Source organism: Balaenoptera acutorostrata, chromosome 2 (genome assembly GCF_949987535.1).
Source record: "Balaenoptera acutorostrata chromosome 2, mBalAcu1.1, whole genome shotgun sequence".
NCBI lineage: Eukaryota > Metazoa > Chordata > Mammalia > Artiodactyla > Balaenopteridae > Balaenoptera > Balaenoptera acutorostrata.
Window position 1 is genome coordinate 43811298 of NC_080065.1, and position 18593 is coordinate 43829890.

Sequence of the window (18593 nt, forward strand, 5' to 3'; positions counted from 1 at the left end):
ACTTTTGTTTTTAATCATTTCTGATAATCATTGACCAATCTGATATTATTTAAGGCATGGCTTGATCTCATCTTATTTCATGTTAATGTGTACTCTCATTTAGTTTCTAGAAAGCTGTGAAAAGACCACCACAAATCAGTAAAAGAGAATGCCTTATTTAACAAGAGGTCTGGGGACAATTAATTGGTGAATAACTTGCATATCCAAATATACTTCCGAGTGAATTAAAAAGTTAATATAAAAAACCAGAAGAAAATGGAATTTTTCTGAAAGAGAGAATAATTTCTGAGCTTGGGACTAACAAAAAAATAACATAGAAAATTGTTGAAAAGATGCGACTGTAAAAAAATGAAAACCATCACACACCAAAAAAAAAAAAAAAAAAAAAAAGAGTTTAAAGGCAAACAAAAACCCAGTCTCATTTGACATTTCTGCCACTCCATGTAGGTGTAACCTAGTTGTATAGCCCTGTTAAAATAGTCTTAGAAAGCTTACTTTAACTTTACATTAGTTATGACATGCTACATTAATATGCTAACTTAAAAGCCTGGGTGTATAACCAGATTACTCTAAAAATGTAATCAATTTGGAACAATATCATTCTATTTTTACTGAGAGAGATTAGAGAGACCTTGGTACCACTAACTGAATTAAGTGTTGCTTATAATATGTGTTAGATCAATGCATAAATGAATATTGCAATGAATATTCCTGGTTTATGATCTTCTGAAGTCTTTATCATAAGGTTGCTTTTGTCTTTTTTGTTTGTTTTTTTTTTCAAGTTGAATAAATTAAGAAAGAAAAACATATTGAGATACAGGGATTACAGAATGTGTTTCAAAGTTTTTAGTCTGTAACTTCAGGTTTTAATCTGTAACTTCAGATTTTTAATCTGTAACTTTATAGATTTTTATATGAAAAATAAAACATTTTGTAAATCTTATTTATAAAATAAAATTGCAAGAGAATTTGAGAGATTAACAGTCAATGTAGCAAGTAGAAAGAAGGAGGGAGGGAGGGAAAGAGGGGAAAAAAAAAAAAAAGGAAAAAGAAAAAAGCCAAAGTCTTCTTTCCATACCTAAAAGGTCAAAATCTTAAGATACTCTTAAGAATTCTGTGGAAAAGACTGACAATCATCACATTTTTTTTTTGTTTGAAACTTCTTAAGTTCCGGGCTTAAAGCAGGAATGTTGTTCTGGCATTAACAATTGGCATATTCTAATTTCAACTCCTTAATGCTGTTTTCCATTGCTTTTAAAACAAAAAAATCTTTTTTAATACTTCATGAGTTAGTATTTTCAAGGGTGATTAAGGTAAACCAACTTGGGGGTGGGGATATAGGAATCAGTAGTTGGTATCTTATTCGGTATACTAACCCAAGGCATCAATAGTGATGTCCCCCTAACTAATTGGCAAAATGAACCAGTTTTATAAGGGAAAAACTATGCCTTGTTCATTGAGCATGAAATATGACCACAGCTGCTTCTCCTTTGAGCTACCAACAATTAAAGTGGGTCAAATAAGTTCCCTTTCATTCTTCCAATCACTTTTTGCAAGTCCACACGTTTCAGTTAAGTTTTAATAATTGGTCCACAGCTTTACATAAGGTTAAACTATGTAGATTTTTTTTAAGATCATCGCTAGACTTCTCTTCCCCATTTTTTCTCCTTTCACATCTAACGATTTGAATATTATTGAATCTAATGTTTCCCACGTGATTTAATCATGATTTATTCAGGAGTTCTTGGCATTCAAGGGCCGCTGAAAGGGAGAGCTTTGGGGTCAGGTCAGTGGAGATATTAATAGTTGGAGTATGATGTGCTCAAGAAGACAAACGCCAGCTTTGATAACTGAAGGTTCTAGGGGCCAGAAGTATGGGGTTCTGAAGTCCTCAAAGAAATACTTTGATAACTACAAAGTTAAAAACTGGCAGTTCATGAACCTCCTGTGTGTTTGTGTAGCATGTAGAGTGTTTCAGGTTTTTGTTAACTATACATTTTCACACAAAATTCTCTCTTTGACTCTCCTTGAGAATTTGGGAGGTCTGGCCACACGGGGCCTGTTTCACACCAGCCCGTGGGCAGGAAACACAGTGGTCTGCCCTGCACAGAAAGCGTGGGCTCTTCATTCACTGTGGTGTCTACACCTGGCTGGAGCTCTCTTCCAGGCTGCCTGCCTGGCCCATGGGGACATGAGGACTTATGGTTTCCGCTGAATAGTATAAATGGAAGGGACGGGAGGAGACCTATGTTCAAGGAATAACAATGATAATGATGCTGGCTAACAATTATATATCCCTTGCTATTTACCCAGCACTGTTCTAAGTGTTTTATAGCTGTAGACTCATTCCGTCTTCACAGCAGCCTTAAGTTAGGAGGTCTGATCATCCTCATTTTACAGATGAAGCAGCTGAGACCCAGGTATCTGAGAGACAGAAAATGAACTTTGCACGCATTTTTCTCCTGGGTGTTCTCTGGAAGGACAGCACCCCTGTTGTCGAGCTTGGTGGGTGACCTGATGGGCTCCTCCCTACACTGAAAGGCCCAGTGCCCCGGTCCCCAAGACGCCTGCCACCGGGCACAGCACATCTGCCACCCTCTCCCCCCCTTCTGTGGGCTCCAGTGCACTTTCTCTCAAAGGCACTGTGGACTCGTTAGTTCCAAGAGTTGACGATTCCTAGAGTCTTAGAATAGAAATAGTCCTGAGTTTCACAAATGGCGCGGTGGAGGGTTAACATTTTTCATGTGTTTTGTCACTGTTTTCATTTCTTTTAAGACCTGTGGTCCCCTGTGGGCACAGCAGTGTGGAAGTCAGTTTTACACAACCGGGTTATGCTCTGATGTCAGTCCCAATTTTCAGCTCCTGACCAGCTTTTCACCTGCAGTTCAGAGTAAGTTATGACTGTGCAGAGGGTCTGAGCAATGCCTTACATTAAAGGAGGGGAAAAATTGTATCAACAAGTGCCATCCTTTTTTACTTTGTCTCACTTGTGTGTGGATGTGATTTTGCCTTACCTATGGATATATGTTTCTTTCATCGTTTCCTGTGTAGCCTGCCCATCCCTCATAGATGTTGTGGTTGTATGTGATGAATCAAACAGTATTTATCCCTGGGATGCAGTAAAGAACTTTTTGGAAAAATTTGTGCAAGGCCTGGATATAGGCCCCACAAAGACACAGGTATGGACATCCATTATATATACATTAACCCACGGCTTTCGTTCTGAGAAAATATTATTAGAGATGAGGTCTTTATCTTTGCATTTGTCAAATCCCCATATTAAAGGCATTTAATGGTAATCTTGAAAGTTAATTGAAATTTGTGCTACACTGAGTTATTCTATCTCTGATTTCCCCTAATGCTAGTCTTTAAGCTTGGATTTCTATTCCTGATTCAGGCATCAGATATGTGTATAGCATCTTAATCCTCTTTAGTTGCTTATTTTTTCCTCCACTAACTCATGAACTAATCAATACATTTAGAAATCCAATATGTATTTTTTTACACACGCTTGGACTGATGATGACTTTCTTTCACTTACTCTTTACTGGTGAAAAAATTATCTTTGAATTTTTATAAGTAAGTTCATAGACAGCATAATTCTACCATTTATTATTTTATAGTCTTTTGTCATATTCTAGTCTAGCCTTCCATTTTTCACGTAGAACAAGTCTTTTCAATACTTTTGTATAACTTTTTATGTTTTAAAGAGTCTTTAATTTGGTTTTCTGTCTTCCTGAGGTAGGCAAGCAAAACTCAGGAGCAGAAACGTCATGCTTTTATAATGCTGAATAGCATTTTTAAAGTTTCGGGGTTTTTTTTTTTCTTTCTTTCTTGTTGAATCTGCTATTTCGTGGGCCATCCTGGTTGTAGCAGCACATTGATCCAATATCAACAGGAATCAATTCACAGAGTCACTAGTTCCTGGGTTGCATCTGACGCTCCAGGGCCCAACAATTGTTGGACCACTTTTCTAAAATGCTTTCCAGTTATCTATATTGAAATTTGCTTTTCTGCTTCCCTATACAGTATTATAAAATATTGTTGTATATTTTCCCCATTGACATTGCTTTTCAATACCAAGAGGACATTAGTGTCTGTCAAAACTTTGGAGGCTTCACTGTGGGCTTTCACCAGAAAATAAAATAAAATTTCTGTTAAATAAGACTAGGTATAGTACTGGTTTCTGGAGAGCATCACTGTTAAGGCCCCTCATAAGAGAAGTTTTCATCTGTATCTGCTTATTTTCTCTGTTTCTGAGTGGGTTTCCCCCATAATGTGACTTATTGTATTTAATAGTCTCTTGTGTGGAATTCCTGGCCTTCCTCTTCTATCTTCCAATCCCAATGCATCTTCTTCATCTCTAGAGGTGGTTTTACTCAGTATCTTCTCATCCGTTCTAAATGTGACCTTTCTATAAGCCCTACTATACCACATTTCTTTAAATCTTCTCTTCCACCTTAATCTCTTGCACATAGAGGTTATGGGGCTGTGTCAGGGGGTCACCATTCTCTTCCTATCACCTTAGATTTTGAAATCCTTAGAGTTATTTTTGATCCTTTCCTCTCTCTCAAATCTTACATCCTATCCTAAAGAGGAGGGTTCAGTAATATATTTTTTTGTCATTTTTCCAGTGCCTAGTTAACTGCCTTCCTAGAGAAAGTAGCTGATTGAACTCAGAAATCCAGGCCTTGCCCTTCCCACCTTCCTTACACACTGACCTCTATTTCAGAGACCCTTTTACCACTGATCCCTCATCACCATTCCTATTCTGGAAGCCCCAAATCCTAGGCACAGAGGGTGATCTCAGTGCTGAGAACAAGGACATTAACAGAAGTGTCTGACCTCCTTGATCTGAAGGATTAGGGTATGTGTCCAAACATCTTGGTCAGAAGTTGTTCTGCCTCTCGGCCCTCTCGAATAAGACTCTCTCCAATGGCATTTTCCCTGAAGACCAGAAACTTCCTGCCCTAAATGCACATATAGCAGCTTTCTTTCTAACGTCTGTGATTAGAGGAAATCCAGCACAACAAAAACATTCATGTTGACCACATTGATTAGCACATCACTTTTCCTTGTATTCAACTATAGTTCTTTGTTTATTATATAATTATCCTCACTTGACGAGATGTTCTGTTCCATCCATGACTGCTTATAATTGTTTACATGTTTATATCCATTGGTAACTAGAAAATCTATTTATATCATTTGAATCTTCCTTTTATGAACTTAATTCTCCTATTCATCCATATGGCAGTGCTTAAAAATCTACAACTATTACTCTTGAGAACCCAGTGGTCCACAAGTGGCACATTATCTTGCTTGTCAGTAAGTACGGCTGCTCTGCACTGATGGCCTCTGACCAGGAAGTTATTCCACTGGAAGAAAAATAACTATTCTTAAGAAAAAAGTTGGAAATGATTCCCTTAAGCTATCAGCCCATGTCTAAATGTACTTTCGATTTTTATTATATTGGTTAAATAGGAATGATTTATAACTTAATGACAAACCTGTAATAAACTTCTTTTCTCTTGAAGGTGGGGTTAATTCAATATGCCAATTATCCAAGAGTTGTGTTTAACCTGAACACTTTTAAAACCAAAGATGGAATGATTAAAGCAACATCCCAGACATCCCAGTATGGTGGAGACCTCACAAATACATTCAAAGCAATTCAATATGCAAGGTAAGTTATGATGCTAATAGGCCAATATTTTGATAAAATAGAAGTGCTCATAAGTAATAAAAAGGAAAGACAAAGAAAAATAAATATGTGGTACCTACACTTAAATCAGAACTAGTAGAGAAGAAAAGTCTGAACATTCTGTTACTTGAATACTTTGAGAAGGGAGTAGGGAATGAAATTTTTAAATCTTTGATCTCTAGAACTTTTATAAGATATTACATAATTTTTTAAGATTTTACATGAAGTAAGTACAGTGAAATTAAAAGACCTTAGTTTAAGTTGGCAATGGAGCAATCTGCATTTATTTGTTAATATTTATCAAGGCCACAGACAACTTGAGCTAGTGGAGCACTTCATGCAAATTTAGAAGGGCCATAGACTCCTAAGTGTTAATGACCTAGAAGTCTGAATTGAATTGAAGGGCTCATTCTACTTATAACAGGCTGGGGCAGTGTGAATTTCACAGCTATATAACATTCTCCTAATTCTTTGCTCAGTGTCTCTTATTTTCTCAGCACTGTTGACCTTCATCTTCACTCTGCTTTAATCAGATACCTTTACAAAAAATGCTAAATATTCTCCTAGTGTTAGAAAAGAAATGAGAACTGTAGGTTCACCTTCCCTTAAACCTACTTCCTGCCCTTTTTCATCGAGTTGTGAGTTCCTTCCTTCCACTGCCATAACTCCTTGAAAGAAGTGTCTATACTCCCTTCTCCATATCCTTGAAACATATGGCTCTGCCATCAGGTAAACATGGTCCTGCCTCAAGCCTCATCCTCTTTAGCTTCCCTGAACATTTGACAATAATGAGCACGCACTGCTATTTCTACTCCAGTTGCCATGACACCACACACTTCTAGAAAACCTGCCAACTTTTTGTCAACAAGTTTGCATCTTCACTGGCTCCTTTCCCTATTTTTTCTTCACCAAACAGAGCCCACTCTTTTATACCCCTGTTCTCTTAGGCTTTGTATCCATTGTATACACATGAGCCATCAGCCCTGCCTGGGTTACCCCATTGCTTTGTCATTAGCCCTGACCTCTCTCCTACAATTCACACAGGCATCCAGCTGATGCTGAAAATCCTTATTTGGAGTGTTGGCTCACTAATCAAATTCAGTACATTCTAAACTGGCCTTACTCTTTTCCCTACCCCTCCTCATGACTCTGCCATTTTGATTCATGTGTCCACCTTTTCCCCTAGTCATTCAGACTAAACACTTGATGGTTTACTTTATTCTTTCTGCTCCTCCTTAGGTCACATATCTGGTCAGTCACCACATCCTGTCCTTTCTTTTTCTGAATTTCCTATTTTATCTGTCCCTTCTTTTTTCAGTATATTATGTGTTCTAGTTGCTGCTTCTATCAACTGCCCACTCTCCCTATATATCTCAAAAGTAGATGCCCTACAAGAGAAGATATGATTGGTTTGGTTAATCTTTTTTGTCCCTATTAAGATGTCTTTTGGAGCCAAGCCATCTCAGAGGCTGCTGGCCAATTGCCATTATGCAAAGTACCCTTCCTGTTCCAGTAAAGTAGACTTAGGGGAAGACTAAGATGACATAGAAAAATGGCCTCGTAGGAGTTAGAAACAGCAGAGGGCCTGTATTTTTCCCAGGGAATGTGGGTGTGGCATTTTTCCCTGGAAAGAGCCCGGGGGCCTGGCAAGCTTCCTTCGCAAGGAGAATGGCCACTTTCTGTTAAAATGGGACTCATATGGCTTTCGTGATCTTTTCAAAACTTGGTTTTTCTCCCCAGCATCCCTGTCTCACCACAGTTTCCCAAGCTAACAGGATTCTTTCCATTGTTAGGAGAGTCACCTAACTTCTCACACCTTCTGGAATTTAATTACTTCTATTTCTTTCTCTTTTTCTTCTTCTTCCTCCTCCTCCTCCTTCTTCATCGGTTTCTTTACAACACCAAATAGAATTCCGATACTCTTTTAGTAAACATTGCCATTTTCCATTGATCTTATCTGAGTGCCTACACTTACAATTTACTGTTCCAAGCCCTGCAGATAATCAAAACTAAATGAGGCATGGTTTCTACCCACAGCAAGCTTATAATCCTACATGAGCTCTACTGTATGTCATAAAGAGTATAATTCACTCAAAAATTATTTGATGTGAGTACGAGAATTCAACTTTGGCTGAGAAATATGAAATATTTTTCCATATTTCTATATTCTGCTGTATAGAATACAAAAAAAGCTTTAGGAAATAAAATGATAGTCTCAGTTTTACATATGTTGAATTTAAAGAGCTCCTTACACTTTCAGGTGAAAATATTCAATGCATTGAATACACAAACTTGAAGATAAGAGGGATGAATGGAAGCAAATATAGACTTTAAATTGTCATCATGTAGGTGGTGGTGGTGAACCTATATGATGACACCAGAAAGCATGTGCAACAAGAGAATCCAACAGACAGAAAAAAAAGTTGTTGGACAACTTGTTAACCATCTAGAAACAAAATAAAGCTGAATCCCTGCCTCACTCCTTGAATCAAAATAAATTTCAGCTGGACCACCAATTTAAATCTAAGAAAATGAAACCATTAAAAGACTATGAGAAAACTTGGGTGATGAAAGAGAAAAGTCTTAGAGATAAGACCTTTTACAATACCATGTCAAATATAAAAGACACACACGCAGGGGCTTCCCTGATGGCGCAGTGGTTGAGAATCTGCCTGCTAATGCAGGGGACACGGGTTCGAGCCCTGGTCTGGGAGGATCCCACATGCCGCGGAGCAACTAGGCCCGTGAGCCACAACTACTGAGCCTGCGCGTCTGGAGCCTGTGCTCCGCAAGAAGTAGAGGCCGCGATAGTGAGAGGCCCGCGCACCGCGATGAAGAGTGGCCCCCGCTTGCCACAACTAGAGAAAGCCCTCGCGCAGAAACGAAGACCCAACACAACCATAAATAAATAAATAAATAAAAATAAATTAAAAACAAAAACAAAAAAAAAAAAAAAAAAAAAAAAAGACACACACGCAAAAGTTAATGGATTTGATTATATCAAAATATAAAATTTCTGTACAGAATTAATATCACTAAAATTCAAAAAGTGATTAATGAACTGACAATTATTTACAATATATATGACAAAGGATAATTTTCTTTATTAACAGAAGTCTTACTTGTCAGGAAAGTGATGAAAAACAAAGAAAAATGGGCAAAGATAAAGAAAAATCAAGAGTTCACAAAGGAAGAAGTATAAATGGCTAATAAACATATTAAAAATACTCATCATCCTTCATAGTGAAAAAGTACATATTAAAATAACAATTATATATTATTTCTCACTTATAAGAGCATCCCAGATTAAAAAGTTAATAATGCTCATTGTTATGGAAAGGAGGTGGAGAAAATTGCGTTCTTGTACACTGATGCCAGTATAAATTGGTGGAATTTTTTTTAATAAATTTATTTATTTATTTGTTTGTTTTTTACTTTTGGCTGCGTTGGGTCTTCATTGCTGCGTGGGGGCTTTCTCTAGTTGCAGTGAGCAGGGGCTACTCTTTGTTGCGGTGCGCAGGCTTCTCATTGTTGTGGCTTCTCTTGTTGCAGAGCATGGGCTCTAGGCACATGGGCTTCAGTAGTTGTGGCATGAGGGCTCAGTAGTTGTGGCTCACAGGCTCTAGAGCGCAGGCTTAGTAGTTGTGGCACACGGGCTTAGTTGCTCCACAGCATGTGGGATCTTCCCAGACCAGGGCTCGAACCCGTGTCCCCTGCATTGGCAGGCGGATTCTTAACCACTGCACCGCCAGGGAAGCCCTAAATTGGTGGAATTTTTGAAGAGCAATTTAGTATTTTATTTATCAAAATTTGAAATGTGTAAATACTTTGTCTAAATAATTTCTCTGCTAAGATTTTACCTACTGACACATTCGAAAAAGTATGCCAAGATAGATACACAAGGACATTGATTATAGCATTATTTGTAAAACTCAAAACAGCCTAAGTGCATAATAATGGGAATTGGTTAAATAAACTATGGTTCCTCAAAATAATGAAATATTATGTAGCCATTAAAAAAGGAGAAGTCTAAACTAGTGGTTACCAGTGGTGGGGGAGGGGCAACATAAGGGTGGAGGACTGGGAGGCACAAACTACTGGGTGTAAGATGGGCTCAAGGATGCACAATGCGGGGAATAGAGCCAATATTTTGTAATAACTGTAAATGGAAATTAACCTTTAAAAATTGTATAGAAATAAAATCAGAAAATCAAAATCAAACACAAAAAGGAGAGTTCTATATGTGCTGATATGGAAAGGTCTCTATCAAAATGAAAAACAACTGCATAGAATATGTTCCCATTTTTATAGAAGTCTAAGGAGTAACTTTTGCATATATTTCTCTAGATGAAACCTTTTCTAGAAGGAAACATAAACTGATAATAGTGATTACCTTTGGAAGAGCGGCTTGGTGTGAAATTTTTGTTTTACACCTTTCCAAATGCTTTGGATTTCTTTTACCATGTATATTTATTACTTTTTAAAAAACAATTTACTGTTGAAAAAAATAAATGCAGATCCAATGAGTAATATTTATGACAGGAATGAATATCTTTACCCTGTTGATTAGTTTTAATGAGTTTAATCTTATTAGCAGAAGGTAATTCTAAGGATTCCTGATGTAAATACACACACACCCACACACCATGGAAACCATGGAAGTTATTTTTAATGCCAAGCAAGATTTATATTTTTATATGTTTCTCTACAAGCTACGAATAGAATGTAGTTCAGAAGTCACCAGCACTGATAGAGAAATTCTAAATCACAATAGGTTATGCTCAAAGAAGTCAGTTTCATATTTGTATTTCTAACCAGAGGTCCACGTGTTTAGTTTATTTTTTGATAGTGAGTTTTTATTTTATCTGCCACAGAGATTCTGCTTATTCAGCAGCTGCTGGTGGACGACCAGGTGCTACCAAAGTCATGGTGGTTGTAACTGATGGTGAATCCCATGATGGTTCAATGTTGAAAGCCGTAATTGATCAATGTAACAATGACAATATACTGAGGTTTGGCATAGCAGTAAGTGGCTTTTCTTTTTACTTGTCTTTCAGTTGATGGGTAAATATTACTTTATAACATCACTTCTGAAGACTGCACTTTCTTATTGGCTGTTCATAGCTTAATATAAAAGTATATTTTTACTCTACCTCTGCTTCTTGCTGATTTGCAGTCCTGTCAACGAAGAGGATATGGAAGTGTTACTTGATTTACTTCTCCAGAGGGCCTATTGTGTTCAGAAATAGCCTAGAAAATACTAATAGGAAAATTGAAGTACAACACTAATGGCCTTCTCCCCTCTTCCTCTATTTTCAAGGTTCTTGGGTACTTAAACAGAAATGCCCTTGATACTAAAAATTTAATAAAAGAAATTAAAGCAATTGCCAGTATTCCAACAGAAAGATACTTTTTCAATGTTTCTGATGAAGCAGCTCTACTAGAAAAGGCTGGGACATTAGGAGAACAAATTTTCAGCATTGAAGGTAAAAGAACTCCTTCTTTCCAGAATTTTCTTTCAAATTTTTTTCAAGAGAACAAACTTATGTTTAACAGGTTGTAAGGGGGGGAGGGATAAACTGGGAGATTGGGATTGACATATACACACTACTGTATATAAAATAGATAACTAATAAGGACTTACCGTATAGCACAGGGAACTCTACTTAATACTCTGTAATGGCCTATATGGGAAAAGAATCTAAAAAAGAGTGGATATATGTATTTGTATAACTGACTCACTTTGCTTTATACCTGAAACTAACACAACATTGTAAATCAACTATACTCCAATAAAAATTAAAAATAAAATAAAATGTTCTTCAAAAACCTTTAAAAAAAAGAATTCTTTATTACCACATACTTGTCCTATTAATGTTAACTTATATACTTTATATAAAGAGAACTCCTAAATAGCATCAGTAAGAAAAATAGACAAAGAATGATGAATAAGTAGTTTATAAAAGATAAAATACAAATGGCCAATAAACATAAGAAAATATTCCCAATTTTAGTAATTATTTTAAAATATAAATGAAATCAATGTTACTTTGTGTCTAAAAGATAACAAAGATTAGTAATGTTTAATCTTGGAGAGATTCTGGGGAAGCAAAAAAGCTCATACACTGTAAGATTATAAACTGTATAACCTTTGGGGGTGGCAACTTAGTAATATCTATTATAATCGTAAATAGTTTTACCTTTCCATACTGTAAACAGTTTTTGTAATCATAAAAACTTTTACCTTTTTACACTGTTACATAATTTCTGAAATTCTTGAATTTGTTTGCAACAAACACGTATACTTTTAAAATTAGAAAAATATAGTGAAGATTTTTAATAGTTCAGATTTTGAGGAAACATTTTACTTACCAGATCTACAATAATTTACTTCTATGGCCTTGGAAGGTCTAGTCTCTATAGAAATATCATGTGTTCAAGAGCTCATTATAAGGAGGACTAGAACACAATTCCCAGTTGGTAAAAAGTCCCACATGACCTAAATCCTGGTTCCTGATGGTTAACCCAAATAACTCTCATATTTTATTGAGCACCTACTATGATCAAGTACTGCTTCAGAAGCTGGATCCAAGGGGATTGTGTAAATTAAGTATTAATCCCTATAGTCAGATCTTTATCTCCTGATTATCCACTGGAAGGGTCTATCTAAAAACTTTTATTCTTCTCTACATTAATGTGGCAGTCCAGAAATTTAGCTTCCTTTTTGCAAAGATTAGTGAAATGTAACCGCTTTGGCCACATGTATGGAAAATGAGTTCTAATTGAGTCTTATGGTGCTAGTGTCAGAGGCAAGCACATATGTAGAACTTGGACCAACTTCCCAATTGGTAAAATTCCTACTCAGTCTTGAATCCTAGTTCCTGAGGCCTAATCCAAATATCTCTCAGCACAGTCTTCACTACAGAGCAATTGCCTGGCTCCTCCAACTGCATCTGAGATATATGTGCATTTATTACTACAAATATTTAAAAGCTAAAAATTCAGCTAGGTTCTTAGCAAGTAATGATAATTTTTTAAAAAAAGATAATCATGTCAGTTTTCATCTTACCTCATCCCTATGCTGAGTGTTCTCTGATATCAGAAATTTCATAAGTATGCCAATAAATACATTAATGTATGATCAAGATTGATGCCAACTTCAAACACTACCTCAGAAGCATTGTGGATTTCTACATCTGTTAGAACACTTTCTTAGAGATTCCTCCCTCTCAGAATCTGACAGCTCTATATTTTTGAGTAGACATCAGAACACTTTGTGTGTGTGTGTGTGTGTGTGTGTGTGTGCACGTGCACATGTGTTTGAAAATTTTATTTAAGACTGATAACAGTGATATGATTTTTGAAACTGTTTCCTAGGTACTGTTCAAGGAGGAGACAACTTCCAAATGGAAATGTCACAAGTGGGATTCAGCGCAGATTACTCTCCTCAAAATGTGTGTATATCAGATAACATTTGCCTTAATACTTCCGGGTGCAGTAACCCCATACTAAAGTGGGAAAAACAGCCATCTAGTGATCAACAGTTTTTTTATGGGAAAAAAATGATAATATACAAGAAAGCTTTTGAGTGCTCCAGGGAACAGGCACTATATTAATTCAAGGTATTATCACTGCAGGAATTTTCTTTATATCAATTAACTACCGGAAAAATTTGTTAAAATCACACACTCTTTTCATCACTGTCGTCGAATTCTGAGTTGCCGGCGTATCTTTTTTTCTAAGAGCAGAGACAGAAAAAAATAGTTGAAAAAGTAAGGAGTTAGGAAAAGAGTGAGATGGGACATCTTCTCAGCTTAGGGAAGTCCATTCTTTCTTAGAAACATCCATCTCGCAGGCCTCTGATTCTAATTCTACTCAGGATATGAGTGCAGTAGTAATAATAGTAAAAGAGGCAAAGAGACAGGTGACACTGGGAAATGCTCAGGGAACAGTATGAACTCAGGGGATTTGCTTGACAGAATAAAGGACCAGGATCACCTTATTTCTCTCTATAATAGAAGGTGCTAACCTTTTCTGGATCACCAGTTGTTAGAGATGAAAGTTATGGGTCTTTCCCTCAGAAAAAATCTAAGTGAACCCAGAGAGAATTTTTCACATGATTTCCTGAGGTTTTATACACTCCCTGAAGCTCCTTCCTGCACCCAGATTCGGAGTCCTGGATTTATGACAATCATTCACATAATTTCATGGTCTCTTATCCTCAAAATGGGACACATTATTTCCCCGTTTGCTATTTTTTTAAAGGCTTTGTATTTTTCATTCCAAAATCATATCTTGATAAACCATAATGGAAAAGAAAATGAAAAAGAATGTATGTATAACCAAATCACTTTGCTGTACAGTAGAAATTAATTCAACATTGTAAATACTTCGATAAAATAAGTTTAAAAAAATTAACCAAAAAACCCCCAAATCGTATCTTTGATGTTTTTCTAAGATCTAAGATCAAAAACTTAAAAATAAGAAGTCCCATCCTGACCAACCCTACCTTCTGCGATGACTTGTACCTTTGAATATTCAGATTGGGTTTTGAGTCAATCCCGAGTGGCCTGTCCTCTTTGGCCCTTCCCCACTGGTGCTGACCAATGGCAGTCTTTCTTCTCATATCGAGTGTCACAGCTTCAGGTTCCTTTTGTAGCTGTGCCGAATTCAAATAGATGGGATAGGATAGAGAGGATTAGAGGCACATTTGAGAAGGAGTAAAGAAGAAAGAGAAAGAAGTTGAAGATAGACCAGGTCAGAAGAGGGCCGGCACGACAGGTCCGGGCTAGCAGCGCCCACCTCTCCTCCTCTGGCAGCAGCACTTCCTGCTTCTGGAACATGCCTCATATCCTGAGCTCTTCTTAGGAATCTGTGAGGCTGGAGGCTCACTTCTGACTCCTTTCTAAAGGCTCACAACTGTTTGTCATTTGCAAACATGTGCCTTTGCATGGAAATTTGAAGATGGCTATGTGCCCCTCCTGTGCTGTGGTACAGATTTATCTTTAAAATGTGTTGTACTAAACAGAGCCCAAGGTAACATAGCCCGTGGGAAGGCTTTTTTTCTGGCACAAAATATATCAAAACAATTCAGAGATATATCAACACACAGTCTGTTAAAAAAACAAAATTCAGCTGAGTGAATTTGAAGATCTAAGCAGCTTTATTTAATGATTCATGAATCAGGCAGCATCCCATCTAACAAACAGAAAGGAGCTCCAAGGAGCTGTAGAAAATGGAAGGCTTTTACAGGCAGAAGGGGAAACAGTTATATTCGTTCAGGCAATGTCACCTTCCTGTAGGGGATGGAAGGGCTCTATCAGGTGGATTACCTCACTAGTGCTGACCAGGAAATTCCAAACTGACCAGTTAAGATCACATTCCTGGGAGGGGGGCGTTTGAAACTGCAGTTAGGTTTGGTATTAAGTCTGGGTTTGGTGACGTGGACTTGGCACAAGTGTTTCCATTTTTGGCCTGTTGTCTCTTTTCTTTTTAGCAATTCGTATACATTTTACTTCATCACGCTTAGTTTTTTTTCTTTAAATTTAGACCATTTGTTTCAGTGTTTGGCACACACTACACTCTTATGCTTTACAGGTGATGTTAATGCTTTTCATTTTTCAATTATTTTAGGATATTCTGATGCTGGGTGCAGTAGGAGCTTATGACTGGAGTGGGACTGTTGTCCAGCAGACACCTCATGGACATTTGATCTTTCCTAAACAAGCCTTTGACCAAATTCTGCAAGACAGAAATCACAGTTCATATTTAGGTAAGGCCTAGCAGCATTTGGCTCAGCAAATTTAAATCCCATCCTTTAAACTAGCGTCTTGTTGAATCTCAGGGTCAGTTCAGCAAAGTGCTTGAGCTATCCTCTAATTGTTATATTTGTTGCACATATTTCTGTTGCCTCTTTGCCAGTCAGGCCTTAGCCCGTAACTACTTAATGAAACGCTGTATATTTGACTCATTAATCTCTTCTGGCTGTTCCAGCAGTTGTTATTCCTGGGACATGATTGTGTTTCTCCAAAATAGAAATAGTTCCTAAAAGTCAATACCGTAAGTGGTGGTCTTATATCAATTTGGAGTTCCTAGTCTTTTTGTTCGTGAAATAAGCAGCCACCAATTTCGAGCACCTACTATGGGACAGCTCCTGAGCTGGCTCTTCTATCTACATAACATTTAATCCTTCCAACTACCCTTTGAAGGAAATATCATTATCCTCATTTTACCTTTGAGAGCCAAAGAGGTTAATTACTTGCCTAAAGATTAAAAACTTACTAAAAGTGGCAAGTCCAAAATTTGAACCTGGGACTGTCTGACTCCAAAGCTTATGTTCTTTCCACTGTGCAAATTTCCACCTTTTAAATTCATTTAGTTATTCATTCAAGAAATATTGGTTGAGTGTCAGATTCATGAGTGGCTGATGGGGACAACCCAGAATCTAGGGCCAGCTTCATAGGGAGATGCCCCACCTCCACTGGGCAGTGCTGGTGGCCAAGGGGCAGAAGCAGTTTATCTTAGAAAAAGGAGGATGTGCACTCAGGAGCTCTAGCAACTGTGCGTCACACTAACGAAGGGGACCTCTGATCACCTCCACTGAATTCACAAGCCCATCTGGCCAAGATATTCAATAGTACCTACTCTGTAACCCCTTCTCTCCTAGGTTACTCTGTGGCTTCAATTTCTACTGGAAAAAGTGTCCACTTTGTTGCTGGAGCTCCTCGGGCAAATTATACCGGCCAGATAGTGCTGTACAATGTTAATGAGAGCGGCAATATCACAGTTATTCAGTCTCACAGAGGTGACCAGGTAAATTCCATTGTTTAAGAAGATGAAATTAATTTCAGGGACAACAGGACAGGTGGGGAGTTAGTAGAAATGGAAACTAACATTTATTGAGTGCCTCTCCTGTGGCTGGCTCTGTAATCTGTGTTTACTTGAATATTCCTTAAATCTTCACAACAGTACTGAGATCTACCATCCCCTTTTGAAAGGTTACTGAGGGTTTAACTACCTTTCTAAGGCCACATAGCTTTCATGGGGTGAAACTGTCATTAAAGCCCAATGATGACAGGCACCTAACCAGTGCTTTGTAGGCAAGCCCCTACGAGGAGCCAAGTATCTGGAGGAGAAATAAGGAGAAGAAGGGAGCAGGATAGCATTATAAAGACTGAGCTACTACATCTGGGCTTGTCAAGGTGTCCTGTGGCTTTGACATTTCTAAAAGTAAAACAACTCCCTTCTCTGCCACTTTCTTCTGATGCGTGACGGTTTGGTAGTCAGAACCTGTGACGCCCCCCAGTCATGGCCCGCGAGAGCAAAGGCCAGCTGATAGATTCCTATTTCCTTGAGAAGTAGTTTTGACTCATGGACTTTGCACATATTTGAAATGAGCATCACTGAACTCTAACAGCCAACAGAAAATGTTCTTCCTTAAACCAGAGAAACCGACTATCCACAGATTTCCCTTCTCTGGGATTAAATCTGATCCACTGTCTCTATGGACTTTCCAGGAGTAAGAAGATCTGAGTCTTTGACTTCCTTGACCACAAACCAGCGATGGTCACATACTTTTCCCTCCTCTTTAATATTTTAAAGAAGGGTGCTTTTATTCTGAGAAAAGTAATGCAAGTGTTATGGAAGGAATCATTTCTTATTCATTTCTGAATCCTCAAGAGGCATTCACGTAGGCATACGTTGAACCTTGGTTGAATGGAATGATGATCATTCAGATTCCCAGCCTCTCATTTCCTTTTATCAGCAACTAGTTCTCCAGCGCAATCTATCTGGGAACTACTCTACTGTCCCAGATCATGCCATGGACACTTACATCACTCGTGCTTTCCCACTCCACTCCACCTAGCAAATTCCTTGCCGTCTTCTAAGATGCAATTCAAATAATACTTAATCTTTCTAAGCCTTTCTGACTCCTGGGCACTCTGATCACACAGCATTTGTTACTTGCCTCTATTATAATATATTTTACCACGGAAGCACAATTATTTGTTCCGCCTCCCTCTTCCCCTCCTGCCTTTCTGTACAACATCTCACAAAGTTTCTAAGTGTTTCTTAAATGTGGTCTTTTACCCACCAGCATCAGAAGCACCTGGAGTGCTTACTTAAAATACTGTTTTCTTGATCACCCCATGGACATGGTATCAGAATCTCTGGAAATGGGTCTCAGGAATCTGTATTTTACAGATACTTTTTTGGTGATTTTTGTGCACCCTAAGGTCTAAGAACCAAATGTTAGATTGTGATACAACCGGAGAGGAGGGGCTATGTTATCCATCTTTAGGTACCTAGCACCTTACAGGCAACGAATGCTCAATTTTTGCTTGTTGAATGAGTAAACAGAAGTTCAGCATAATACTAGGAGTATAGGAATCCTAAGGTTGATATGCTTTATTACTCCAGATTGGCTCCTATTTTGGTAGTGTGCTGTGTGCAGTCGATGTGGACAAAGACACCATTACAGATGTGCTCTTGGTAGGTGCGCCAATGTACATGAATGACCTAAAGAAAGAGGAAGGAAGAGTCTACCTGTTTACTATCACAAAGGTAAAAAAAAAAAAAAATTATTAAACTGACTTCGTTTGATTTGCTTTAGTATTGGTAAATAAAAGTTAATCTGCATTTTTGCAGAATTAAGAAAATTTATTATTGAATGATAATTTTCATATAGAGTATGGTTTATTTATTTATAAATTTATTTATTTATTTTTGGCTGTGTTGGTTGCTGCTCACGGGTTTTCTTTAGTTGCGGCGAGCGGGGGCTACTCTTCGTTGCGGTGCACGGGCTTCTCATTGCGGTGCCTTCTCTTGTCGCGGAGTACGGGCTCTAGGTGTGTGGGCTTCAGTAGTTGCAGCATGTGGGCTCAGTAGT

The 18593-nt window shown here is 37.8% G+C and overlaps 1 protein-coding gene across 1 annotated transcript in view; it reads left to right on the plus strand.

The window, feature by feature from the left end:
- Window positions 1-18593, plus strand: part of ITGA2 (integrin subunit alpha 2) — a 108591-nt gene that overhangs the window by 55719 nt on the left and 34279 nt on the right. The window contains exons 5-13 of the mRNA XM_007195575.2: window positions 2776-2890; window positions 3052-3179; window positions 5538-5686; window positions 10579-10729; window positions 11025-11190; window positions 13082-13158; window positions 15338-15476; window positions 16371-16516; window positions 18125-18268. Coding sequence (XP_007195637.1) covers window positions 2776-2890; window positions 3052-3179; window positions 5538-5686; window positions 10579-10729; window positions 11025-11190; window positions 13082-13158; window positions 15338-15476; window positions 16371-16516; window positions 18125-18268 — 1215 coding nt within the window. The remainder of the gene's footprint in view (window positions 1-2775; window positions 2891-3051; window positions 3180-5537; window positions 5687-10578; window positions 10730-11024; window positions 11191-13081; window positions 13159-15337; window positions 15477-16370; window positions 16517-18124; window positions 18269-18593) is intronic.